This window comes from Eumetopias jubatus, unplaced genomic scaffold (assembly GCF_037043125.1).
Source record: "Eumetopias jubatus isolate StellerSeaLion01/CBP00866 unplaced genomic scaffold, mEumJub1_p1.0 scaffold_10, whole genome shotgun sequence".
Lineage (NCBI taxonomy): Eukaryota > Metazoa > Chordata > Mammalia > Carnivora > Otariidae > Eumetopias > Eumetopias jubatus.
The window spans coordinates 113,598,780-113,626,410 of NW_028274816.1; the positions used below are offsets into that span (position 1 = coordinate 113,598,780).

General features: G+C 43.6%; 2 protein-coding genes across 10 annotated transcripts in view; one reads left to right on the forward strand and one right to left on the reverse strand.

Moving 5' to 3' along the window:
• The first annotated feature begins 577 nt into the window (after window positions 1-577).
• On the forward strand, window positions 578-25,827 carry DGKE (diacylglycerol kinase epsilon). 2 transcript variants are annotated; one of them, XR_003607509.2, is made up of 13 exons: window positions 611-694; window positions 1,157-1,633; window positions 9,022-9,181; window positions 11,158-11,277; window positions 13,064-13,207; window positions 13,487-13,644; window positions 13,985-14,036; window positions 15,163-15,276; window positions 16,737-16,808; window positions 19,150-19,277; window positions 19,509-19,620; window positions 19,996-20,428; window positions 24,062-25,827. XR_003607509.2 is itself a non-coding variant. In XM_028092986.2 (12 exons), the coding sequence occupies exons 2-12, from the start codon at window positions 1,179-1,181 to the stop codon at window positions 20,197-20,199; spliced, it is 1,719 nt and encodes a 572-aa protein (XP_027948787.1). In that variant the 5' UTR covers window positions 578-694; window positions 1,157-1,178; the 3' UTR covers window positions 20,200-25,827. The 2 variants fall into 2 exon arrangements, 1 of the variants encoding a protein (XP_027948787.1); XM_028092986.2 differs by having other exon boundaries at window positions 578-694; window positions 19,996-25,827.
• The window catches only part of TRIM25 (tripartite motif containing 25), a 54,847-nt gene continuing 31,975 nt past the window's right edge, over window positions 4,760-27,631 (reverse strand). Inside the window, exons 10-13 of one of the 8 annotated variants that reach the window (XR_003607505.2) lie at window positions 27,234-27,311; window positions 13,824-13,911; window positions 10,884-10,933; window positions 4,760-5,176 (exon numbers count right to left, since the gene is read on the reverse strand). Coding sequence is in view for 5 of the 8 variants with exons in the window: in XM_088028333.1 (XP_087884459.1) it covers window positions 20,488-20,731; window positions 27,234-27,311 (322 nt within the window). In the remaining 3 variants the exon portion in view is untranslated. Of the gene's footprint in view, window positions 5,177-6,995; window positions 13,912-19,059; window positions 20,732-24,239; window positions 24,304-25,811; window positions 27,312-27,631 lie in introns of those variants that run through there. The other 7 variants (XR_003607506.2, XM_028092982.2, XM_028092981.2 and 4 more) reach the window with 7 other exon arrangements.

Genomic DNA, 27,631 nt, shown 5'->3' on the forward strand with positions numbered 1-27,631 from the left:
AAATGCTTCTTATCGGGCTTGTTACAACAAGCCCGGCACTCTGCGAGTGCTGGGACTCCTGGCACAGTGCGTGGACCACAGTAAGCCAGCGTGTGTTTAATAAACTGGCAAGCACTCAGGTGACATCTATCAATTTTTGACCTGGATTGTCCCATTCTTTTAGTATGTAACACTCAAAACTGCCAGTTTTCTCCCTTCCATCATTCAAAACGTGCCAGCTCCCACCTCGGCCACTGAGGGAGGTGGGGGAAGGTGAAGGTCATAGATAAGCTTACTGTAAATCTCTCATACTAGAACTTCCTACGGCTACACACCGGCGCGGCTCAACCTCGCATCCTCTCTACCGCCCCCACCTTACTGTTCCTCCGCCCACCGTACTCCCTAAGCCACGCCCGCGGCCCAGCCCCTTCCTCTGGCCCCACCCTTACCCAAGGCCCGCCCCCCCAGGCCCGTCGGCCTCCGCGTCCCTCCTCACACCTCCGCCCCGCCCCGGGGCTCGCGCCGCAGGCCCCGCCCCCGCCCCCGCCCCCGCCCCCGCCCGCGGCCGCGCCGCCCGGCTCGGCGTGCGTACGGCTCGCGGGGCCCTTCGCCGGCGTCGGCGCCTGGACCGGCTCCGGAGGCGGGCTCGTGCGGGCGGCGGCGCGAGGGCAGCCCCAAGCCCTGGGTCCCGGGGCCGCGCCCCCGCCCACGCGAGGTAGGGCCCGAGGGGCGGGCGGGGGCCGGTCGCGAGGCCTCGGGAGAGGGGTGAGCGGGTGGAGGCCTGCGAGAGGCCGCGCTCGACCCGAGCGGCTGCGCCCGGGAGCGGAGTGCGGGCCCCGAGCTAACGGTCACGGGCGCTGCCGGCGCCGCGCGGCCCACGTGCGCCACAGTGCCCAGAGGTCCGGGCGCCCAGCACCGCGGCCGCCTCCCCGCCGAGGGCAGCCTGTCCGTTTCTCTGGTGCCCGACGCGGGGAGGAGCGTGAGCGCGCTGGGCGCCGCCCCCTCGGCGCGGCTGGGCGGGAGGCTTCGGGGTCGGGCCGCCGGGAAGACGCGGCGCTTGTGCCTCCTTGGAGACAGCGGGGCCCCCTGGGCGGACGGCGCCCTCGGGGTCCCCTGAAAGGCGGGGGGCGGGCGGGGACCGCGAGCCCCGGGTGGACCCCGCCTGTTTGTCTCTCAGTGAGAAATCGGCCTTGGACAAGATGGAAGGGGAGAAGCGGCCGGCGCCCTACGAGGGCCTGTTTGCCGACGGGCACCTGGTCCTCTGGACGCTGTGCTCGGTGCTGCTGCCCGTGTTCATCACCTTCTGGTGCAGCCTCCAGCGGTCGCGCCGGCAACTGCACCGCAGGGACATCTTCCGCAAGAGCAAGCACGGTTGGCGCGACACGGACCTGTTCAGCCAGCCCACCTACTGCTGCGTGTGTGCGCAGCACATTCTGCTGGGCGCCTTCTGCGACTGCTGCGGGCTGCGCGTGGACGAGGGCTGCCTCAAGAAGGCCGACAAGCGCTTCCCGTGCAAGGAGATCATGCTCAAGAGTGACAGCAGGGCCCTGGACGCCATGCCCCACCACTGGATCCGGGGCAACGTGCCCCTGTGCAGCTACTGTGTGGTCTGCAAGCAGCAGTGCGGCAGCCAGCCCAAGCTCTGCGATTACAGGTAAGGACTTTGTGCCCCAGAATGCGGCGTCGGAGTCAGGATTTCATGCAGTGGGCGGAGAGGCCTACCTTGATCTCTGCAAATGGCCTAAACTGTCCACTTCGAGGAAACAAGCTCATAAACGTCCCTGGAATTGGACAGGCAGGGCAGCTTTGCAGTAGTCATTTGCCCAGATGATACATCCAGTCCCCACTCCTCAGCCAGCCTGCCCTTTTGGGTAATGAAACTTGGCACTTAACTTGGATCCGGAGGTCTCTGAGTGCTGCAGACTTCATAGCCACGGTGTGTTGTATTTTAGCTTTTGTTCCTATTGATTATCTCCATTTTAAGTAAGGAGAATCCAAGTATGGACAAATTAGCTTTTCCCTAGACTCACCAAACTGATCCTTCTCCTTGGGGTATTATGAATGGGGAAATGAATGAAAATGAGTGTCATTCCATGGCGCATCAGAAGCATCTTTTTCAAATCTAGATATCGCTGCTGTCGTGAAAGATAGCACTTAGAGGCACTCCACTTTTGCCAAATGGCCTTCCAGGACATGTAGCATCTCAGACAAGAGTCTTTGGTTAAGCCAAGAATATTTTAGCGGCTTCTGAATACACACACGGGACAACACATTAATGTTCTTAAATACTGTCTGAAAATAGGGAAGACACCCTTTGTTGTTCTTAGAGGTTGGTAAGAAGGAAGGCTGCTTCCGCAGATCATCTGCTCTCATTTTACAGTTGAAAGAATTTTACTTGGTGGTAAAATAGACCTGTGTCTGGGATGTCTAACCCCCAGATTAGGGTTAGGCACTCCTAGCCTTGGCTCAGCCTTAGGTCTGGACATCTTCATTGTCATGAGTTTAATTTCTGACAAGTGGAAAGGGCCCTAAGAGTGTTTAGGAACTAAATTCGAAAGCTGACACTGGATGTCAAGTTACTTTTTAATTGTTGTCTTTATTTTTTATTTTACTTCAAAATCCCCCTTTTTTTTTTAACTTAGCATGAGCACTCTTAGGTCAACACCTATTTTTAAATCTTATTTTTAACAATTTTACACATCAGCTTTAGACTTAAGAAAAGTTTTCAAAAACATTTTAAACAACTACTGAGTTTTATAACCATTAATTTTTATTTGGTATCTTTCAAATTTAGATATTGTTCTTTTGGCATCAGTGAGAGCTAGGTTACCAGCATCTTTAAGTAAATTTCATAATTCTCTCTATAGGTAAGCTTTAGTTTTCAAAACCTAGGATTAGTTGGAAAGATGACATGACTTGCATCTTACTCCCTTCCCTTCTTTGTGTCTGCAGAATTAGATAAAAATGGCTTCCATAAATACCTTAACTGTGCTTCACATACTCCTTAACGAATAATCCTAGTAAACCCCTTCAGTTGCTCCCATCACTTACCCTGATGGTCTTTCAGTGTAAACTTCCAGTGCTCACCATGATACCCAGGGTCTTACGTGCTCTCCGGACCCCGCTTACCCTTCCAGGTTTACCTACTACCGCCTGCATTAAACTTGATGCACCAGCAATGCTGAGCTGGCTGTGCCTTCCTTAAAATATCAGGCTTTTTTGTTCTGCCCTTCTCTTTCTCAAGGCTTTCCTCCCCTAGCTAGTTTCTAGGCATCTTAGAGACTCATCTCATGCCCTTTCCTCCAGGAACCCTTACCTGATCTTCTACTCACCCCCAGGTACCAATCTTTCCTTCTCGATGATGACATAACAGCCTATATTTCAGTGGTTCTCAAAGTAGGTTCCCCGGACCAGCAGCATTAGCATCATTTGGAAACTTGTTAGAAATGCACATTCTGGTGTTGCCAGATTTAGCAAACAAAATAAAACATTTGCAATATTTGGGGTAGACTTATACCAAAAAAACTGTTTATCTGAAATTGAAATTTAACCAAGCATCCTCTATTTTCCTGGCAACCCTACTTTCACCCCAGACCCACCGAATCAGAAATTTGGCCTGGAGACCAGCAATCTTTGCTCTAGCAGGCTCTGCAGGTAATTCTAAAGTTGTAGAACCACTGCTGTATTTATGTACCTTTTACAACATCAGCCTCTGTCCTTAACGAGGTATCCTTCCCTTTGTGCACAGTGAACATGATGATTTTTTCCTCACGACCTTGTTCTTACCAGTTACTGAGCAGTCTTTTCCCAGCATGCTAGAACCCCTCAACCATGGTAGAAATTATCTCTGTATAATTTAGGAAGTGTTTACTATCCCAGGATAGAAGTGTCCTGAATGTTTTGTAGTATTCTGATTTATTTTAGCCAATAATGTTATGCAGGATTACTGTCTGCTGTGACCTTCTGTAGGAATTAGATATTTCTGAAAAATAAACAAAATAAATATCTGTTTAGAACCTTTAAACACAAGCCGACTGTCCCTCTCTGGATTTTATCTAGCCCTGGCAAGGGCTCCTTCCGTGTCTGTATCACAATCTAAGTACGAGACTTAAGGGAACTATAAAGACTCAGGAAATAACTGATTTTAAAGCCTGCAGCCCACTTAAGCTCTGCAGAATAACTGACACAGGCCCTTTAATTTATACTCATTTAGTCATTATTTAATTTTCACATAGCAAGCATCTGTTTTGTGCCAGGCATTGTGCCAGATTCTACTTTCCCTGTAAATTTTTTCTCTTGTGTGTGTGTCCCCACATCTACCCCCAGTCACTAGAATGTGTTCCTGCACCTAGTATCTTAGGCCCCTTTCCTGGTCTTTTCTTCTTCCCACCTCTCTTCTGACTAAAATAGGGAATTTTGTTATAAGTATTTGTTACAGTTTTTAAATAAACCTTTCTTCCTCATAGTATTCCGTCTCTTGTTAAGAAAACTTAAGGTGCCTTTTTATTGATAAGACCTTTTCTTCATTACATCCTATCCCTCCCCACCACACACACACACATACACTGATTAATGAAACAAAGCTTCTGACTTTGAGGAGGTAATTACATTGGCCACTTTAGTCTCCACTTTGATCTTTTTTTTTTTTAAGATTTTATTTATTTATTTGACAGAGAGACAGTGAGAGAGGGAACACAAGCAGGGGGAGTGGGAGAGGGAGAAGCAGGCTTCCCGCTGAGCAGGGAGCCCGATGTGGGGCTCGATCCCAGGACCCTGGGATCACGACCTGAGCCAAAGGCAGACCCTTAATGACGGAGCCACCCAGGCACCCCTCGGCTTTGATCTTAAACTTTATGTTTCTGTGTTCTCTTGGTATGTATTTATTCATTTCATTCATTATCTGAAACAGTGAAAGATACCAGATCATCTTCTAGAGCAGAGGTGGGCAAACTTTCTATAAAGAGCCAAAACTTAGTGTTTTAGGCTTTGTGGACCCTTACTTAACGCACTGTCCATCATAGTACAAAACCAGCCCGAGACAGTACATAAATGAAAGGGGATAGCTGTGCTTCAGTAAAACTTTATTCACAAAATCAGGTGGCAGACATACTCGTAGTTGGCCAACCCCTGTTGTCATGGGAATATCATACACGAACATCTCAACGTGACGTGTAGTTCTGCCGCCTCTTCCAGCAAACTAAAGAAGAGAGCCATCATCAACAGGTAGCTTTACAGAAAATAATAAGCAGTGTTGCCAGTAGTTTCTTTTTTCCCCTTGTAAAGCTTCTTTTTTTCTTTTTTAATTTTTTTTTAAGATTTATTTATTTATTTGAGAGAGACAGAGAGAGTGACAGAGATAGCGAGAGAGAGCACACAAGCAGGGCAGAGAGGGAGAAGCAGGCTCCCCGCTGAGCAGGGAGCTGACACGGGGCTCCATCCCAGGACCCTGGAATCATGACCTGAGCCGAAGGCGGACGCTTAACCGACTGAGCCACCCAGGCGCCCCTGTAAAGCTTCTTTTTAAAAAAATAAAGCAGTCATACTCCTGCACAAGAATGGCACATAGGGTGATGTTCTATGTCTTGGTAAAGGTTTTAGTTACATGAAAATGTTCATTTGTCAAAACTCAGCCAATGTACTAATTTGTACATTTCATCACATGTAAATTTTACGTCAAAAGAAAAATGATGGGCTCTAGGTAGTAATATGATGCTTGGTGAGGCATTTAGGAGGTATCCTGATCTACAGTTTACTTGAAATGCACCAAAAATTAGGTGGATTAATGGATGGATAGAAATGTAACAAAGCAATTACAGTAAGATATTAATGCTGAAATGTAGGTGGTGGGCTTATCTATGTTTACTGTAGGAAAAAAATCCTAATGCAAAACATTTTAAAAAGACTGTATATTTTGGAAATACATGTTGAAGTATTGAAAGGTAAAATCTCATAATGTCTGTAATACTTTCAAATGATTCAGGAATATAGGAGTTCACATCGAAAGAGATAAAGCAACTGTGGGAAAAAAATATTAAGAATCAAAGTGAAGGGTTGGCTTACAGTCATTTTGCTATACTTTTGACTTCTGTGTATGTTAAAATTTTCAAAGTAAAAAGAAGCAATTAGTCAATGATATGATTGCTGAAACTAAAATATCAAGACATTGTTAGCAATGTCTTATTTTCCCATCAGGTTTGAAATCTAGATCAATTTAAACACTAATTACAAAATACATAAAGAGACCAGTCCCGATTTCGAATATGGTATTTGTAAGGAAAAGTATAATGTTGGATAGCTAGCATGCATTTTGGCTCTACCTTTACAGAGCAAAGGCTGATGATAGCCATCATTTTAGGTAAAAGAATCTTTTGTGAAATTGATGAGAATGTAGTAAATGATAAAGGTGTCCCAAATCAGTAGGGATAGAAAAGATTATTTTATGAATTGTGCTAGGACAGGTACTCCTTGGGGGCGGGGGGGAAGCAAGATCTTCATATCACACTATATACCAAAATAAACCCCAGATGGATTAAAGCAGGGGCTCTTAGTTCACAGATGGCTAAGATTCCAAGAAATCCGGATACTTTCATGAGATTCTCAGTGGAACCTGTAGCCCCAGAAGAAGCACTGAATTAAAGACAGAGATATGAAAACTGAATTGGGGGGGGCGGGGAGATAAGCGAGTGTCTAGTTTGGAAATGGTGAAGGACTTCAGAGCATAAAAGCATTTAAATAAATCACAAAGGGAAATAGAGATCTATCAAAAAATAAACTGATGTACATGAAACAAGTTTGTAGTAAATGTGACAGAAAAGAGGCTGATATCCTACATCAATAAAAAGTGCATGAAATTATTAAAAGCTAGTAAAAGATGGGGCGCCTGGGTGGCTCAGTCATTAAGCGCCTGCCTTCTGCTTGGGTCATGATCCCAGGGTCCTGGGATCGAGCCCCACATCGGGCTCCCTGCTCCGTGGGAAGCCTGCTTCTCCCTCTCCCACTCCCCCGCTTGTGTTCCCTCTCTTGCTGTCTCTCTCTCTCTCTGTCAAAATAGATAAATAAAAACTTTAAAAAAATAAAATATTTAATGGCATAGAACAACATTCATGAGAACTTGGAAAGAAAAGTACTGTCCGGATGTATATACATACATCATATCCCTCCTGAAAAACAAGCATATATGCACAGTAAAACTGAGAAGTACATCAAAAAGTTACGAGGAACTGTCTCTGGATGATTTTTATTTTCTGTCTTTCTGATACACTGATATTATTTAAAATATAATTTTAAAAGTTTATAAAGGGAGTTCATGAATATACCCTAGTTTTTAGAAACTCAAGCAGTACAGCAGTACGGAAGAATATAGAGTAAAAGGGGAACATTCTTCTCATCCCTCAGCCCCACTTTTCTTCCCAGAGGACAGCAATAATTCAGGAGGACCCTTTCACGTTATTCTCAGTAACAGTACCCTATTTGAAAGTGACTAGCGCACGCAGTAGGTGGGGTTGGTGGACTTGGCCTGCCGTAAGCAGTCTGTTGTGGTTTCTCAGGCTTAGTTTGAAAGCGAGTACTAACAAAACATATGCAAGTGGTTTTACAGTTTTCTAACAGATCCTGCAGATAACACTTCTTTCAGAAGTAAATAGGACTCTTGAGTAAATATCAGTAATCACTTGGCAAATCTGAACATCCATCGGAAAAAAACAACCTTAAAATAGAAGTCCGGAAGGGTTGACCTTGGGCGAAAGACTTTTATCCTCTTTTTTTTTTTAATTCATTTAATTATAACCATTATTTTCTGTGGGTCTGCTTTTGTCTGTATGGTCAGCTCTGCCTTGTCTGTAAGTGGATTAAATTCTTAGCAGATTAAAAATGGAAACCTAGGACCTTTCCAGCGCTATTCTCTGCTTGTTCCACACACACGCATTCTGAGAGGCAAATCAGAATGTAAATGTCTTTTGTCTGTATTTCAAATGCAAACGTATAGGCTAGTTTTGTATTAACTGCCAACAAGAAATTGACTATTGTGCTACATTTACTAGAGTGTTCACAGATGGTCATAAGTTAAGAGGTTTTCAAACTGGACAAACTAGACTGAGGAAACACTTCAAAGACCCAGGCCAGGGGGCATTTAATTAAGATTCAGAACCACGGTTCTAGACCCACTTTTGTTTATGTGGATTATGTCTACTGGCATTTACCATGTTACACATTAAAATTGAGAAACTATTTAAATACTCATTTTTTAAGTAATATAACAAAATATTTTAATGAAAATTTAGTGAGAAGAGCGACACTGTTTTACTTTTTTGGGACACTTTTTTAATTTAGAGGCCACCTAGATTCTCCTGTCTGCTTCTGCATTGGGTCTGTACACTCTTGAGAGAAGGAAGATAGAATAACTGCTTGGTATTATTATTAAAGGGTTTTTGTCTTTTTTTAGTAGGCTCCACGTCCAGCGTGGAGCCCAATGTGGGACTTGAACTCATGACCCCCAAGGTCAAAACCCGAGCTAAGATCAAGCGTCCGACACCTTGGGACACTTGGGTGGCTCGGTCAGTTAAGCATCTGCCTTTGGCTCAGGTCATGATCCCAGGATCCTGGGATTAAGCTCCCCATTGGGTTCCCTGCTCGGCGGAGAGTCGGGGATCTGCTTCTCCCTCTGCCTCTATCGCACCCCCTTGCTTATGCACGCACTCTCGCTTTCTCTGACAAATAAAATCTTAAAAAAAGAAGGACACTTAACTGACTGAACCACCCCGGTGCCCCTTATTATTAAAGTGATTTTGACCTCAGAGTTGTCCTGAAAGGATTTTGGGGGGCCCCAGACCACACTTTAAAAACCACTATTAGATTACACTGCCAAGTATGTTCAAACTTGATTGCCCATTTTCACTAAGTAGAGAGTTGTAAATCTTTTATTTGCTCGATTTTTTTGTCTAATAGTGATGAGATTACTATTAATTTTTTTGACAGAATAATCGGTTTACCCATCATTAAAATTATGGTTTAAAATTAATTGTCTTTGTTTCTTCCTTCCCTCAGGTGCATTTGGTGTCAGAAAACAGTACATGATGAGTGCATGAAAAATAGCTTGAAGAATGAAAAATGTGATTTTGGAGAATTCAGAAACCTCATCATCCCCCCAAGTTATTTGACTTCTATTAATCAGATGCGTAAAGACAAAAAAACGGATTATGCGGTGGTAATCAGAGTTCATTTTTCCTTATGTAATTGATTTTCATAAAGCCGCTGAAGTCCCGAGCATGCGACAGGTACAGAGTGCGGAGGGAAGAATCGTAATAGCGGGCCAGAGAGCCCTGCCCCGTATTCAGGGAGGTGCCTCAGAGTTTGGCTCTAGAGTCCTTTCATGTCTAGAGGGAAATTGGAAATGTTCTCTTACTGGTTTCTCAGTCACTGCCTGCATCTGAGTCACCTGGGGAGCTTTTTGAGAATGCAGATTCCTGAGTGCATCTCCCTCACCAGCTTTGATTTAGTGGGCCTACGGCAGGTCCCAGGAATCTGTATTCCTTTAAGATCCTCAGATGACTCATAAACAGCCAGCTTTGAAATTCATTATTACTATCCATGAAAAGAAAACATGGATTTTCCTCATGCATTGTTCTAACAGAATTTTTCTACTTAGAACTTTATGTAGGGTGCCTAGAGATAAGTTTACCTTGCACATTCGGTGCTCCTTACAAATAATTTGAACATTAAAGCTGTCAGTGACACTTTGCAGTGTGTATGTGTATGGAAACTGATAGATATGTGTCTCTCTGTATGTAGTTCTTAAGGGATAACTATAAAAATTTGCATTTATTTCCTACTTGAATATGCCAAAATAATTGAACTATTTTTTTTTAAAGATTTTATTTATTTATTTGAGAGAGAGAGAACACACGAGCAAGTGGAGGGGCAGAGGCAAAGGGAGAGGAGGAAGGAGACTCCCCACTGAACAGGGATCCTGGGATCATGACCTGAGCTGAAGGCAGACGCTTAACCGACTGAACCACCCAGGTGCCCCAATTAAACTATTTTATTTCGAAATTAAATTATGTGTCTTTTCCAATTACGATTTTATATCTTAAATGTCATCTTTATCGGTATTCCTGCCAAAGAAAAAGGCATTTTAAAATTTAAAAACATTGGGGCATCTGAGTGACTCAATCAGTTCAGTGTCTGAGTCTTGGTTTTGGCTTATGTCGTGATCTCACAGTCCTGAGATCGAGTCCAGGCTCCTCACTCAGCATGGAGTCTGCTTGTCCCTCTCCCTCTGCCCTGCCCCAGCTCACGCATGCTCACTCTCTCTCTAAAATAAATAAATAAAAATCTTAAAAGAATTTTTAATGTTATGATACATATTTTTTAAACATAGAATCCCCTAATATATCTAAATTCAATCTGAGATCCTAAGGGATGAGAATCACTACATAAGACTGTGGAATATCTCCATTCATGTTTACATCCACAAGGAGAAGGGGAGAAGAAAGAAATGGAAAGGTTAGAGGAACATGAATTTCATTTGACTTTGGCCTTTGCGCAAATCTGGATTCTTGAATCTGATTCTGAGTACCCCGTTTTTAATTTTTTTTAATTAAAAAAAAAGCTTGCAAACTAAAATAGAATACATCCAGAGAAGGACAGTCAAGGTAAGAGCAGAGAAAATCTGTGTCCATTCTGTGAACAGTTGAAAGAACCTAAAATGGATCACCTAGGAGACAAGACTGATAAAAGATCTAATGCTTCAGGTGTTTGAGCACAAGTTCAGTGGAAGAACAAATAAAATTATTTCTTGTAGCTTTAGGAAGCAAAATTAGAATGATGAAAGTTATTGAAAGACAGATTTTTAACTCTGTTTAAGTCAAAACTTGCTAACAATTTGAGTTAGTAGTTGAATGGGCTACCTTGTTAGTTCCTTCCTACATGAGTATCCAGGCATCACCAGGTGACTTATCTAGAATAATGGAGAAGAGAATTAGTACAATAAGTGTGAGTTAAATTATTCATCTGAGTTCACTTTCCATTCCTAGAATTCTTTGATTTATATACTGTATTCATTGTACTGAGATAGTTCTTTTCCCAGCAAATTTACAGCACTTTTGTTACCAGGAAATGAAAATTTTATTGCTCGCCATCTTTGAGATATTAAACCCTTTTCACTCGCATTAATTTTTTTAGCTAGCCTCTAAGCTTGGAAGGCAATGGACCCCGTTAATAATCCTGGCCAACTCTCGTAGTGGAACGAACATGGGAGAAGGGCTGCTGGGAGAATTTAGGATTCTCCTAAACCCAGTCCAGGTAACTAAAGAGAAAATTTAGTTAATCTTCTGTGTTTCTTGTCATGTTTAGCTTTTCATTTTCCATCGTTGTAATAGTGGTTAATGCTTTAAAACAGTCGCCACTTGATTATAGAAAGAATTTTTAAAAGTATCAAGCCATTCAAATACATGGAGAAAGAGGTGCTTTCGTGGTGAGGATATAAAATGGTGTAGCCACTTTAGAAAACAGTGCAGCAGTTTCTTGAAAAATTAAACATAAATTCACCATACCACCTACCAATCCCATTTCTAGCAACCGACCCAAGGGAAATGAAAGCATGTGTCCCGCAAACATTCATAGCAGTGAAATCCATAATAGCCGAAAAGTGGAGACAACCCAGCTGTCCATCAGCCGGCAAATTGATAAATTTGTTCCCACACAAGGGAATGTAACTCCATGAGAAGCAGGGACGAAGTACTGATGCATACATGTTACCAACGGTGAGCTTCAGAAACATGCTAAGTGAAGGAGGCCAGGTGCAAGGGCCTGGAGAGGGTGGCTCCACTTACTGGGCTTGTCCAGAAAAGGCAGGTGCACAGAGACAGGAGACGAGCGGCCACCCGAGGCCAGGGCTATAGATGGGGAGTGACTGCACCCAGACCCTGAGGGGTCTTCTCAGAGCAATGATAATGTTCTAACCTGGATGGTGGTGGTGGTTTTACAACTCAGTAAACGTACTAAAAATCATTTAATTGTTCACTTTAAATGAGCATTTTGTTACATGCGCCTTATACCTCAATTTAAAAAATAAGAATTAAAGGATCACACCATTGAGTTTACATGGTAGTAGCTTCTACTTTGAAAAACGTTAATAACCCATGCAGCGATCAGAAATGCAGTAACTTTTTTTTCCTTCCAATTCGTATTTTTCCCCTTCAACATTGTACAACTTAAGGAAACTATAAAAATGATAAAAAGGAAAAAAAATCACCTGCAGTTTCCCCACATGAATACATCTGTTGTTTTCGTTTGTCCATGTTCTTTCCATGAATTGTCTGTGCATCTCCATATTAACATTATGGTAACAATAATCTAGATCTAAAATTTGTATTGTTTTAATTACTTAATATTTGTCCATGGTGTGATATAGTCTTCATAATTAGACATGTAATGAGGAAGATAATTAATTGAATGGATATATCATGTTCATCCAGTCTCCTGCTGTTGGAGGTTGAGTTTGTCTCTAAGATTATAGAACTGTAAATAACGCCGCACTGAATACTTTTATAAACACGCATTTTTGGTTTTTGAAATATTTTCTTAGATCATTTACAAAATTATAGATATCAAGCATCCTTGCATCTTTATGTTATTTTATGCATATTGCAAAACTGTTTTCCAGAAACATGCTCTGACTTGCACTAGTCATGGATGTGAAGAATCCAGTATAAAGTATGAAGTACTGGTTAAAGATAAACTTAGCACATTCTGGTTTCTTGTGAACAGGAAGGAGGCAGTGTTGTATCATGGACACGCCATAGGATCGAATTTGTATGTCAGCATGTAATTACTGGGGAATCACGGGCAAGTTATTCAACTTCCCTGCGCCTCCACTTCCTGGTCAACGGAATGAGGCTCACTCATTGTTAAGTAGGGTCAGTGTCGGGATGTGCTGCAAGGAACCTCAAGAGTCTGGCATGCTGTTAAACACACCATAGCCAGGACTCTCCTTCAACCATATCCATGCTCATCGGGAGGGACAGCACCCTCACAAATGGAGGATGGCGTTGGATAAAAATAATTTTTCCTTTTCTTTCATTTCTAGGTTTTTGATGTAACTAAAACCCCCCCCATCAAAGCCCTGCAGCTTTGCACTCTTCTTCCCTGTCACTCAGCCCGCGTGCTTGTCTGTGGGGGGGACGGCACTGTGGGCTGGGTCCTGGATGCGGTGGATGAAATGAAGATTAAGGTATCAATCTGTAAGACCTGTGTGCCTTTCACAGCAGGAGCTCAGCTGCTCCGAGGCCGCGAGGCGCTCTTCAGGTCCTGTTTTGTATTATGCAGAGGAATGTTAGAAGACATTGCCAATTTTGAATTTCATGACTAAGCACTTCCTATGACCTTCAGCAAAACAACAGACAGTCGTTACGTTGTGTCTTTCTCGCTTTGGTCTGTGAGTTTTACCAAATACTGTGAGCCTACGAGTGGTCTGAAGAGAAAAATCTAACCTGTACCTCCCGTTTTCTAGGGACAAGAGAAGTACATTCCCCAGGTCGCGGTCTTGCCTCTGGGAACAGGCAACGATCTGTCCAACACCCTGGGCTGGGGCACGGGGTATGCCGGGGAGGTCCCGGTCGCGCAGGTCTTAAGAAACGTGATGGAAGCGGATGCGATTAAACTGGACAGGTGAGTGGTACTTCCCCCAAAAGGTGGACTTCTGGAGCTTCGGGAATATCGTTTGGTTTAAAAATGAAGACTTATGTAGCTCCCGTGTAATTGAAACGTACAGGTGCTGGGCATTTCTTTTGTTGCTGCCTATTGTGTTGTCATGGAAGGACTGGAGTCATGTGAGGCTGAGGACTTACCTCAGAATTTGTGTCGTTGCTTTGATGTGCTCATTTCTTCAAATGCTGTTTTCATAGAAGAACCTCATTTCCAGGCATCCAGAGTTGACTGGTAATAATTATAGTTAACAGGTGGTTAATTTGGTAATAATTACCTTTTTTTTTTAATTTCTGTTTTTTAGGTGGAAGGTTCAAGTAACAAATAAAGGGTACTACAACTTAAGAAAGCCCAAGGTATGTGTCTAGGGCCTCCGCGGCAACGGGTTCCGCAGCCGTGAGGCAGTGGCCCCTGTATGGGGGTGGCATGGTGCTGGGGTACAGAGCCATGGTGCTCCCTGCCGCCGGGGGCCACTCACGGAGCAGAAGAGAAACCCACATGCTCAGCCCCCCACGTCGGACTCAAAAGAGGGCCGTGGGGGCAAAAACAGCAAGGGCACTCAGTGCCTCCCCGGCAGATCAGGCAGGAGAGGTTTCAGGGGAAGTGACTTGTGAGGTTGTCCTTACAAGGTAAACACAATTTAGACCAATAGAAAAAGGAACAAAAGACTCTCCAGGCAGAGGAAGTAGATCCTGGGGAATGCAGATGCTGGGTAGCAACTACTGCGGAGATAGCAGCTCTGTATTTTCTAGCAGATCCTCTGGGGACGGAGTGAAAATAGCCTGGAAACTTGCACGAGGGCAGAACAAGGGGCCTCTCAGCAGGAAATTGGAAGACGTTCTAGAGGCGGATTTAAGCGAGACCTGGCAGCTAATCGGTATTAGGGGAGGAGAGAAGATATTATACCACATTTCTGGTTGTTAACGGCTGGATGTATGGAAATGATATTAACTGAAGATAAAAAGAGTTTCAGGTTTGAGTAAGAGGAAAAGGAGTTAGATTTGGGGCCCCTCAACCTCGAGGCTGTGGCACACTGGACAGGAGTTGGAGATGCAGGCTTAGTGCTCAGGAGCAAGACAGAGCTGGAGATGGAGACGGGTCCTTGCGGGGTGGGAAATAGATGAAGTGGGGACCCTGCAAGTTGCCGTGACAGTAAAAAGCACATGTAATGGGAACACAGGCGTGGAGAGCCTGGATGCAAAGCAGAGCCGGGCTGGATGGTAAGATCTGAGGCATAGCATATTAACCAGAACAGCAAAGGGAAATTCATATGGATTGTGACTGGCCTTTCAACTGAAGCTTTAGTTCTGGAAACCACTGGATAGTATCAGCTCTGAGTGAAAAGTAAATGCAGAAGGTATAAAATTTTCACAAAGAACATAAAGACTAAGATTTACATACTTAACATATGTCACAGGCTGAGACTAAGCATAATCTCTCACTTCCTCTTAATCTGTCACTTCCTCGTACCCCCTCCCACAGGAATTCACAATGAACAACTATTTTTCCGTTGGACCTGATGCTCTCATGGCTCTCCATTTTCATGCTCACCGTGAGAAGGCGCCATCTCTGTTTTCTAGCAGAATTCTTAATAAGGTGTGTTGGATAAAATAACATTGCCTGCTTATCACCGAAGGTACAGTAAAAATCAATAGTTTAATTCTATCTAGCATCCTTTCAAGTAGATTCAACTAGAACTTACTTATGGAAGCATTTACCTGCTCTGTTTTTGTGTAAGACTGTCAAATTAGATCCTTAAATATATTTTATCAAAATACAACTCACACTTTTTAATTCAGAGAATGTTTTACAAAAGCACATTTTGTTTAGGTAGCAACTAGATGGAAAGATACATGATCGCTTATCTCATTTACTTATTTATTTATTTATTTTTAAAGATTTTATTTATTTGACAGAGAGAGACACAGAGAGAGAAGGAACACAAGCAGGGTGAGTGGGAGAGGGAGAAGGAGGCCTCCCGCCAAGCAGGGAGCCTGATGCGGGGCTCAATCCCAGGACCCTGGGATCATGACCCGAGCCGAAGGCAGAAGACGCTCAACAACTGAGCCACCCAGGCACCCGATTGCTTATCTTATTTAAATGGCAACTAAAACTGCAAAGAAATTTTAGGCAGGAGAAAGTTTTTATGAAATCATAGTGGAAAAAGAGATTCCTTTAGGTTCAAAAAACTCCAAAATGCAAATGAAGTAAGAGAAGGAGCAGTTTGTTTACCACGGCCTTTTTAACTATGATCATCACTCTCATTTCTAGTACAAATGATTTCCTTTGGTGGAAGTTTGATTTTATATTTTTTTCAAAGATTTTATTTATCCATTTGAGAGAGAGAGAGCACAAGCAGGAGGAGAGTCAGAGGGAGAGGGAGAAGCCGGCTTCCCACTGAGCTGGGAGCCGAACGTGCAGCTCGATCGCAGGACCTGGAGATCATGACCTGAGCCAAAGGCAGACGCTTAAACGTCTGAACCACCCAGGCGCCCCTGAAATTTTTTTTTTAATGGCATTTTGTGATTGAGCAACAGGATGTGAAAATTAAATGCAAAACAGTTTTCCTCCTGGTTTTGTTTCACAGATATTTCAAATTAACAGTCTCCTCTTACTCATATAGTTACTAAGGCAGTAAGTGTTGCTGTTTGTATGATTAGTAATTCACATCTCAGTGCTTTCATCAACCTTTCTATATTCAAAAGTGATTATAAAATGTTCACTAGATTGATCTGTATTCCTTTAAGTAATCTGAAATATTAGGAAAAGGTAGAATTTTGTAATTTTAATATAGTATTTCTTTATAAAATGCAGCTTTTTGGATAAACGGGGAGAAAACACCATTTAGTCACGAACCACACCTATCTCACATTCCCTGTGAAAAATGGGCTAACTCAGCTCAAAGGTAGTGGTGCCCATTCTTCGCATGAGAATTGGGTCCACTCTAAGGAAACACGGCTTGACGGTTGTGTCAGGAAACTGCCATAGTGTCCTTGTCTTGCTTACAGAGCTTGTTAGGTTGCTTTAATATCCCCTTTTCTATCCATTTCTCATAGGCTGTTTACTTATTCTATGGAACCAAAGACTGTCTAGTGCAAGAATGTAAAGATTTGAATAAAAAAGTTGAGGTAAGCTTTTAAAGTTTTAGGTGATTATAAACTTTTTTAACAAAAATGCTGAATTTTCTGTTAACATATTATGCTAACATACACGAAGTATTTATTGTGTGCCAGGCACTTTATTAAGTGCTTTATACACATTATTCCCCTAAATTGTCACCATAGCCCTGTAAAGCAGGTACTATTATATTCCCATTATGCAGAGGAGGAAACTGTGGAATTAAGTAATTTGCCCAAATCCACACAGTCCCCAAATACACATATAACCAGGATTCAAACCCAGGTTTATCCACCTCGTCTGTTTAACTGATGCTGAACAGCTTCCATTTGTATTTGATGGCCCATGCTAAGCAGTCTCACACAGTGCCTGACTCATCAGGGACTCTAGAGGAAGTTTAAACGCAGAGTGTAATTTATATTATGGCTGAGGTGTCTATCTTTCTTATATACTAAAGCAGAGTAAAGATGTATGAGCAGTAAAAGTAGGATATTAACGAGTGCTTATTGCTACAGTATCCGATATGGCAAAGTCTTGTATATATTCCTTGCTCACTTCCAGAAAGAATCTGTAATGGGTGACCACACCGACAAAGACATTAATACAGAGAAACCTAGAACTAGTAAAGTAAGTCAGAGGGGAAGGTTCCGGCAGACGGCTTGGGAAAAGAGAAAACAAGGGGCAGGGGATGTGAGGAGCCTGATACACATAGGCCAGGGAGGGCCGTGGCCGTCAGGCTAACACTGAGCTCACAGACTCTGCAGCTGAGGCACGGGACGAACGGCAGTGTTTGCCATAAAAACACTTCCCTTCAGCTTTATCATATTTCCTTTGTCCTGGGCTCTAATAGCATTGGTAGAGTGAAGCAGACATGGTAACGCTTTATTTTTGTGTGTGTCTGTTATTTTACTTATACAAATACTATTTGTGAAGCCACCTACCAAAGGCCAGGCACTGTCTTAGGTACTCGATACATCCCCGGCTCTCCCTGAGTGTACGGTGTAGAGAGAAGGAAGACATCTAAGCCACATGGCAGTATGAGGGGTGACATGATAAGGAAGGCCTTCGGTCTGATGAGAATAAGTAAGAGCAACCGTCTAGGGAAAGTGACTGAAACAAGTCTCTCTGGAAGAAGTGCGAAAGGAGGTGAAAATTGTTCAAGGCTGGGCAACCCTCTCGGGTCCCCTCTTTGAGAGCTTTTTACTCTATCATTCAATAAACTTTACTGTCGCTCAGTAAATCTTGCTTTGCTGCCCGATCCCCAAAGAAGGAAGCTGTTCTCAGCTAAGAGCACGTGCAGACATCCAGAAGTAAGAGAGAACGTGGTATATTTGCGTGAGGTCAAGCTGGAGGACGGCTTGCGGGAGGGAAAGTGGCGAAAGAGCTGAGGCCAAATCTCAGAGGGGCCGTACTGGCCCTTTAAAGAACTTGGATTTCATCCCAAGCATGAGTCAAGCCCTGAAGGGCTGTCATCGGGGGATGGCACGTTTGCATTTTGTAAGCGCCCGTCGCACCGCTCTGAGAGAGATGAGGGCAGACAGAGCCCATAGGAACACGTTAGGGGAGAGCTGAGGGTGTGCTGGACTGGGGGTGGTGGGCATGGTAGGACTTAGAAGGGGAGGGTAAAGGCAAAGAAGGCAGAGATGACCCCCAGCTTTCTGGCTTAGGCACCTGGGGGTCATCTCTGCCTACTTCACCTTTACCTTCCCTGAGAAGTCGGTGGTAAGGGCCACAGAGGAGATGCTCCACTCCACATTAGCTCAGTGCCGCGCATAGGAGTCTCGGGCCGCGGTCAGTTGGAGGTGTTCGATGGGCAGTGGGTCACGCAGATCTGGCCCGGGTCCTCTCCCGGACCGGCAGGCTGGAGCTGTCAGCTCTGAGGCGGCAGTTATGGCAGTTAACGACATGGCAGTGGCTGAGCTTTTCCTCCAGAGTCTGCAGCCTGACGAGAGCAAGGAGCCTAGGACCCAGCTAGCGTGAGGCAGGGGGCGGGGCTCTCGGTAGTGACCGAGGACAAGTTCCCAGGGAAGGAGAGTCGGCTCCCAGAAACCAAGGAAGGCAGTAGTTCTGGAAGAGTGTCGGACGCTACCGGGACAGCAAGTTAGATAAGGCTGGAAAAAGATACTGAGACCTAACAAAAATGGTGCCATTTTACCTTGTTAAAAAAGAATGCTGTAATTAATGTATTCTAATAAGTACCGAAGATGAAGGCAGAGTCCGTGGGCGGGGGGGCGGGGCGGTGAGTAGGCCGTAGTCTCTTACCCGCGCGCCTCTGACCTGCGTGGATGGAAATGGACGTGAATCCTGAGCGGCTGTGCCCCATGGTAATGAACTGCTCGGATTTCTTTAAAGCTAGAGCTGGACGGCGAGCGAGTCGAACTGCCCAACCTGGAAGGCATCATAGTTCTGAACATCGGCTACTGGGGCGGCGGCTGCAGACTGTGGGAAGGGATGGGAGACGAGACGTACCCTCTCGCCAGGTGCGTGCACGGGTGGCCACTTTGGGGTGCCGTGTTTCCTTTAAAGCAGCTCGTCCCGTGTTCTCTGTAGGCTCTTCGTATTTTCTCTAAAGGGTTTTCTGGTTTGCCTACCTCATTAATAGGAGTATTTAACCAGTTGGTTGTCCATCTCCGTGAGAACATAGTTGTCCTCACGGGGCTGATTTTCCTCCATTGCCTCACGTAGTCCGTGTTTCTTCTGTCCACCCATAGGCATGATGACGGTTTGCTGGAGGTCGTTGGCGTGTACGGCTCTTTCCACTGTGCTCAGATCCAAGTGAAACTGGCAAACCCCTTTCGAATAGGACAGGCACACACAGTGCGGGTAGGTGGGGTGTCGCTCTGTGCTTCATACGTGCGGAGACTACTTGTCCGAGTCCGTTTCTAAGCCACTGATCCAGATCTGCCCACTACAGCTTGCCTCGCACGGTGCTTTACAACCGTACTGTTGCTCAGCCTCCGCCAAGGCTTGGGTGTGTTGGGGAGGAAACCGGAGGTGTGGGAGAAACAAAGCTTTCCATGGAAAAGAATCCCTTAAACAACTGATGAGTAAAGGTATATTCAGATTAGTTCTCCGAGAACGAAATGCTTAGACTTGTCCCTAAGAGGGGTTAAGGGACTGTGGATGATAGTACTAAGGAAGACCTTTCTGAACTTTAGGGGAGTGACTTTCTTCTCGTTCTTTGTTCCCTAATACCAGTTGATTTTGAAGTGCTCCATGATGCCAATGCAGGTAGATGGGGAGCCGTGGGCCCAGGGGCCCTGCACCGTGACCATAACTCACAAGACGCACGCCCTGATGTTGTATTTCTCTGGAGAACAGACGGATGAGGACATCTCCAGTACTTCCGATCAAGAGGACAGGAAGGAAACCGAGTTGACGGATGAGGAAATGCAAGTTTAGAGGAGAACCCTCACACACGCGGACATACATGGTCGTCCGAAAGTTAGAAATTCCCTACCAACTGTTTAGTCTTAATTTCACCAGTAGTGTAATGGGTATACGTTTATGTAAATAGCATTCCAGAAACGGCCAACTTTCCAGTTGTTTACAGACGCCTGTTCCTTTTTCAGCAAAACACCCCAGTCGTATTGAACTAACTAAAAAGTCACGGAACGTTAATTACTCAAAGGTGAGGTATTTCTCGGGGCTTTTTGTTTGAGAGTGGGACTCACTCTGAGCCACGCGCCCTCATTCCTTATTGTTGATGGACACATTACACGTCCAGCAAGATGTAGGTGGAAAAATCATTGCCATCTTAATTCTTAACGTGGTGACACACCATAACATTTTAAAAATGAACCTGCTTTTTTGAAAGGAGATGATTCGTGTCAAACCAGGACGGGTAATGCAGGCCCTCCTCCTGCAGCTTATCTCCGAAGACTTCCTGCAGCCCAGCCCTGAGTGGATCCGTAAGGATCTATTTCTAGGAAACCTACAAGGAGAAGTGTTAAAGAAAGACAATACTTAAATTTTCTGTTATAATTTTTATCTTGAGAGCATTTTCAGACCCCCAGATGTTGCTTGCTTAACCCTGTTAATGACCACATTGAGCTGGAATTCAGCATCTCGTTTATAACCCCGTGTAGCCAGAAGACCACCACATAGGTGAACTGGTAAAGAATAACATTCAGAGCACTTTGGATTGAAAGTTAGGGTTTCTGAACTGGACAGTTGACCAGTTTCTCCTGAGTAAAAGACAGTATACACAATTCAAAAAAGTACTACAGAAAATTTATTAGTCATAGTAATTGCTCAAAAAAAGTTCAATAATGATTGGTAACTTCTAAAAGTTCAGTGGTCTTGTAGTATTTTGAAGTATAGTAGTCCTTTATATCCAGAGTACTTAACAAAAATCCTCTTGGGGAAGCAGACAGAATCCTGTGCTAAAATGTTTATCATATTTATTTTAAAATGAGAGAGATATTTTTTTATTTATTTATTTTCTTCATTGTGGTATACTTGTGTTTAGTGTTTACAATATATGGCTTTATTTAATAAGTTAAATTTATCACATAAATTTATCACAAAAATATCAGGGGCGCCTGGGTGGCTCAGTCGTTAAGTGTTTGCTTTCAGCTCAGGTCATGATTCCAGGGTCCTGGGATCGAGCCCTGCATCGGGCTCCCTGCTCAGCAGGAGGCCTGCTTCTCCCTCTCCCGCTCCCCCGCTTGTGTTTCCCCCTCTCACTATGTCTCTCTGTCAAATAAATAAATAAAATCTTTAAAAAAAATTTATCACATAAATTCAGCTAGTCACAATCAGAAGTATAGCCTGTTGACTAATTAACACCCATAATTTAATTCTCCTGACATATATGTTATCCAGATATTCTCATTCTTCAGAAATATTACTCAATTTTTTTTTTAAAAAGAGGGGAATGAAAGCACTGGCAAACAACTTTTGCGTAACTGAAAGTTTCATTTCATTCTTTTATCTGACCCCTCATTTGCCAAGAACTTACTGAAGGGCTAGTCTCATGGTTCCCCCCTAGAGGGCGCTCTTCTGGTGTGAACCAGCCTGCACCCTCAGGCCAGTGAGGCCGACCCATTGGGCCTCCAGCCTGCTGTTTTCCTAACAAATGGCCCATTCTGTGGGCTTGGTGGTCTTTCATGACTTTAATCTCTGAAAGACTAGAATGTATCCCCCAAAACACCATTAGCTTCCTTTAAGGATCTGTTACGGATCTGTCATCCATGAATTGCCATAAACTTAAATTTCATTCACCCTCAGACTGAGGCCATACCTTGAAGGAAAAACTTAGTAGTGATACAGTAGTCAGTGCATTATATATATAAAATACTTTTTTTCTGCTTAAATTAACCTCTTCCTGATCTCAACAGGAAATGCTAAATTCTAGTATTGAAAGATTTTGTGAGCAAATCTGTTTTCACCTTTTTCATACAGCTTCGTCAAGGTTGAGGGGAGAGTTTTATAGATTTTTCTTTTATGGACTGATCATGTTTTGAGAATAATGAATTTTATTCCTTAACTCATGATCAACATTGTTACAGATGTCACATTTTATAAATATACTGTTAAATTCACTTTACTTTAGGCCGTAATTTATCTATAATATAATTCCATAGTGCTAGTTGTAGAATCAAAGTAGATAGTTTGGGATATCAGAATTAAAATAATCAAAATAACTATCTTTTTGGTTAAAACCATACTCTAACCATAATGTTACATTGGATTTAGAACAGATCTATATATAACACTCTTGTGTATTTAAACAAATTGTTTTTTCAATTTTCATAATCCAGTGAGGTTTTTTTTCACCTACTGACTCTTCATGAAGATTTTTCTCTTGCTTTAGTCATTCAGACTTCATTTTCATTTGGGAAAGTTATTTCTGAATACCATATCATAAAACACCATTTTAGCAAAGTCCATTTACTTTTTAGGCACATGTACCCAGCATTTCAAATAAATGGGTAGGCATAGGTCTTGTTTTAAATAAGGTCAGTTTACAAGGCTCCTGTTTGCAGGTTACACATTAGAGTAGCAGACGTCAACGTCACCAGGGATTCTGTACTTCGCAAAAAATAATTTGCCATAATATTTTCCTGTTCCATTTTAAATCATCTTGACTTAAACACAATAACAAATTCTACATTCTCAGGAAGGAATACATGAAGTAAAGCATATCTCCATGTCTGTCTTTAGATTTCTCTCATCCTTTGCTGTCCTGGTGCATTCCCAATTCCTTCAGCTTAGCGGCTTAAACACGGAGTACCTGGCAGCTCGTATGGATCCCATAAGTAGATGGTGATAATTTCAGTGCTCTGTTATGTTCAGTAGAAATCAAACTGACTTGTGTTTTAAGATACAGGTTGTCTGATAGATTACGTGATCTTAAATGAGTTTTAGGTTTTCTGCAACAATTAGCTGTGAACCCTTAACGTAGCTAATGTTTATAAAAATTTTATAGTCAGAATTATTTATTTTTATTATTGTAGGGTGTGTCAAAACATGTAGTATTTGCTTTTTGAAATATGTTTGCCTACTTAAAGTTGTAAAATATTCTGTGACTCAGAAATTGTAGAGTCGGGGCACCTGGGTGGCTCGGTCGTTAAGCATCTGCCTTCGGCTCGGGTCATGGTCCCGGGGTCCTGGGATCGAGCCTCGCATCGGGCTCCCTGCTCTGCGGGAAGCCTGCTTCTCCCTCTCCCACTCCCCCTGCTTGTGTTCCCTCTCACGCTGCCTCTCTCTCTCTCTCTCTCTCTCTCTCTCTCTCTCTCTCTCTCTCTCTCGCAATTAAATAAATAAATAAAATCTTAAAAAAAAAATTGTAAAGTCATTTGACATACTACCAGCATGTCAAAAGAAAAATAGTTTGCATTTATAATATAAAGCAAAATTGTATTTACTGTGTATTATGGAATTTTAAATTTGCACTAACTAGAATACTTTAAAGGTTTATTAATTTACAGATTCATGTGGATCCGAATACATAATCTTTACTTGTTTGGCCAAAAAGGTCAATAGAATAGGGGATAGTTTTGTGTGGTTTTTCCTTGAAATGATAATATTGAAGCAAGAACCAGCACTTCATATTCGGAGGTTTTTTTAATTCTACCTAATTTGGGACAATGGAATGTAAGTAGATTTATTTTAAAAAATACCTAGGAATGTAAAAAAAAAGAGTGTTCTTACTCTGTCCCAGGCTGAATGAAGGTATGTTCTCAGCGACAAGACGGAAGCAGTGGTTTTGGTTTTGCTTTTAAAATATGCCCCTGCCTTTCTCAAATTTCCCTTTAAGGCCTGTCTCCTGTTTCTCAAAGTGTGATCACGTTGCCTGCAGCATCACAAATCCCTCGGCGCTGACAGCCTCTGATGCTGAAGCCCAGCCCCTGACTTGAGGAATCAGTGTCTCCGGAGATGGGACAGAGCCATCTCCAGTGTTATTCACAGGCACCTCGGGTGCTCATGATACACACCTGACATTTTTCAAGCGACTGGTCCATACCTCGTGTTCACCCAGGGCTTCTGCTGGATGGATACCTTGTAGAAAAATTGAATTGGATGTTCTTAAAGTTGTTTTTCCTTCAGGCCACTGTGTTCTTCCCCCCAAATCATTCTTCTAGAGGAATTCTATCCTCTCCAAATTCATGTATCCGTCTAGACTCAATTACATAAAAATTGGTAGCCTCAGATCCTTCTGTGGAAACAGGTTTTGGATATGATGTATGGAGTCTCAGAGAACAAGCAGTGCTGGGGGCCAGTGGAGTGGACCCCCAGGGGCTCCTGCTTTCTCACTTCACTGGGTGCAGCCCCCTGCTGGATGCTGCTTCAGATAAGATTTCGGTAGATAAAATTCTTCCTCTTTTTGAAAAAAAAAAAGGATTCCACTATTTTTTTAAGGGTTTGGAAGCCACTATTCTAATGACTTTTATCACCTGTTTCATTTTCTGCTGATTTGTACATATTCAGAAACCTCATGTTTTCTGGTGAAAAATACTGTGGTGGTCTCGGTTGCTGCTTGGAATATGACTATTGGGCTATTTCTCAAGTTTTAAAGGCATTTTGTTGAATAGTAAAGCACTGGCTTAACCTCCGTTCCTCCCGTTTCTAATTTTAGTGTAGAAATGGTCTAAGTATTTAGTTAATTTTAGTTCTGTAAATACACACATGTTTACCCACCCCCACAGCCCTGACTATAGTCAGTGCATGAGGTTTGCAGGTATCAAAAAGGTACATTCCAAGGATCTGGAGAAAGAATCCGAAAATGTCCCTCTCTCATACAGAAGTTCACAAAACTTAAATGATTGAACCTAGTCACCTGCAGAAACGTCAGAAGAAAGCGAGTCACCTAGAAGCTGTAGATATGAGTGTATTGCTGATGCTAGACACTTCCTCCATCTCTGCAGCTCACTTCCTGGGCTGCCTCACCACTAAAGGGAAGTGTCCACCCAGAACGCCCTGAGCAAGATAAACCGTAGGAAATTTCCACTGTGTGGTGCTTTTTGGTGACCAATGTGGGAAGTTAGAAAGGAGAGCTGGGAAGTTAGGTTGCTGCCCTTGTTCCCCTCACACTGTCCAGGCAACAGGGCATCCATCACGTACGCAGACTGTGCCACATGTGAGAACATTCCTGCCAGAAGGGCGCCATGCTGTAGTCGAGGACAGTGGCTCATCAGAACACCTGATCTCCTTCCTCTGGTTCTGGGCTCTGGCAGCAGTCTTTCTCTGGAATTTGATCTGTTTGAAGGAGCCCCACAGACAATGGGCACTGTGATTTGTAATTCTATTTTCTACACGTTTAGAGCAGCCTGGATCCTTGGCCCTAATCACCCGCAGGTGAGCTGGCTGAACTGGCTTTCTGAGCCCACAGTGTCAACACTTGGGATGGCTCCAGCCACGCACACCAGCTGGCCTTTGCACTTTCTCCCCCACCCCTGGCCACAGTGCCATGTACCTACTGCTTAAGTACCCTGTGTTACTCACTTTGTTGTGTTTGCTCTGTATTGTCGTGGTTGATGCCTATAGACAGACAAATGAGAATTAAAGCATTTGATATGTTGGAAACGTTTGCTTGTTTTTTAATAAAATTTAAAGTGCAGCACTCCAAAAAGTCTGATCCTGTGTTGTTTTTTGACACAACAGTGAGATAAAATAACAGCTTTGAGTTAGTTTCACAGATGATGGTCCTTGGTCTACGGCAGGACTAACTGGCAAGCTCTGGGTCAGGTGCTTGTGGGCAGAAAGCAGAATAGAAGATTCCTACCACATGGTTTTGGTAGCCTGGAGCAGAGTATACAAACTTGAATGCACATTCATTCTTGTCTTCACCCAAAAGTCCATTTTTACAAATTTTTTGAAATAAAAATTCGGGGCACCTGGGTGGCTCAGTCGTTGAGCATCTGCCTTCAGCTCAGGTCATGATCCCAGGGTCCTGGGCTCGAGCCCTGCATCAGGCTCTCTGCTCAGTGGGGAGCCTGCTTCTCTCTGCCACCCACCCACCGACCCATCCACCCCCCCCCACTCAGGCTTATGCTGTCTCTCTCTCTCTGAAATAAATACATAAAATCTTCTAAAAACAAAAAAGTATTGGGGGGGCGCCTGGGTGGCTCAGTGGTTAAGCGTCTGCCTTCGGCTTAGGTCATGATCCCAGGGTCCTGGGATCGAGCCCCACATCGGGCTCCCTGCTCCACGGGAAGCCTGTTTCTCCCTCTCCCACTCCCCCTGCTTGTGTTCCCTCTCTCGCTGTGTCTCTCTCTGTCAAATAAATAAAATCTTTAAAAAAAAAAATTCACTGTTCACTTGCCTACTTTTTATTTTTTTTTAAGGATTTTTTTTTTTAATTCATTTGAGACAGAGCAAGGAGCAGGGAGAGAGGCAGAGGAAGAGGGAGAAGCAGACTCCCTACTGAGCAGAGAGCCCATGTGGGACTCAATCCCAGGACCTGGAGATCATGACCTGAGCCGGAGGCAGAGGCCTAACCATCTGAACCACCCAGGTGCCCCCTACTTTTTATTTTAAACAGACACTGCCAAGCCTAGTGTACCTTCTCTTGATCAGTCAGTTTAAACATGAATCACCCACTGAAGTTCACAAGGAAGACTATTAAGAACCCCAGACAAGTCCGTGTTTTGACTTCTTACATTTTAACACATTTATTGGCCATTTGGGTGCTCTGCTAGATGTTTTTACTTACTTTCATCTCGTTATAATCGGCAGTGCCCGAGTAGACCTTATCGAGTCCATATTACAGACTGGTAATGCAGAGCTTGATGACGCCCGGTCCTCACCCCCGCTGCTTTCTCACCCTCAACGCCCCTCACCACCACCAGTGTACCGTAGAGAATGCAGTGTGAGGTGTGGGCAGACGTGTCATGGTGCTGGGCACTGGGAATGCTAGGGTTTATGATAAACCCTCATAGGGACTCCCCACACAAGGAAACTGATCCACATACATTTTAAAGATGAATTACCTGTGGAGGGAGTTCAGAGATTTTGATGAGCTGAAAGCATTACACGGCCATAACAATTTTTTCAGTAGGGTTTTGGAACTAGGAAATAGAAACAGCATTAATTAGTCTGTGAGAAAGCTGGGTATACTCTGAGCTCTTGAGAGTAGGGAGCTTATCTTGTTCATCTCTGCATTCAAATTAATGAGCATGTGCACATATTTTGTGAAGATTCTGTTCTATGTGTTCTAGAACACTTACTCTGCGGGACATTACTCTCAACCTCCAATTTCCAGCATAGTCTACAAACATGAAGTTTCTAGGGCAGCCCAGGCAAACAGCATACCTGCGTGTATCTCACACCCCATTCTCTGGGAAGTGCCCCCAACCAAAGACTCTGCCAAAGGACCATGTAATCATTT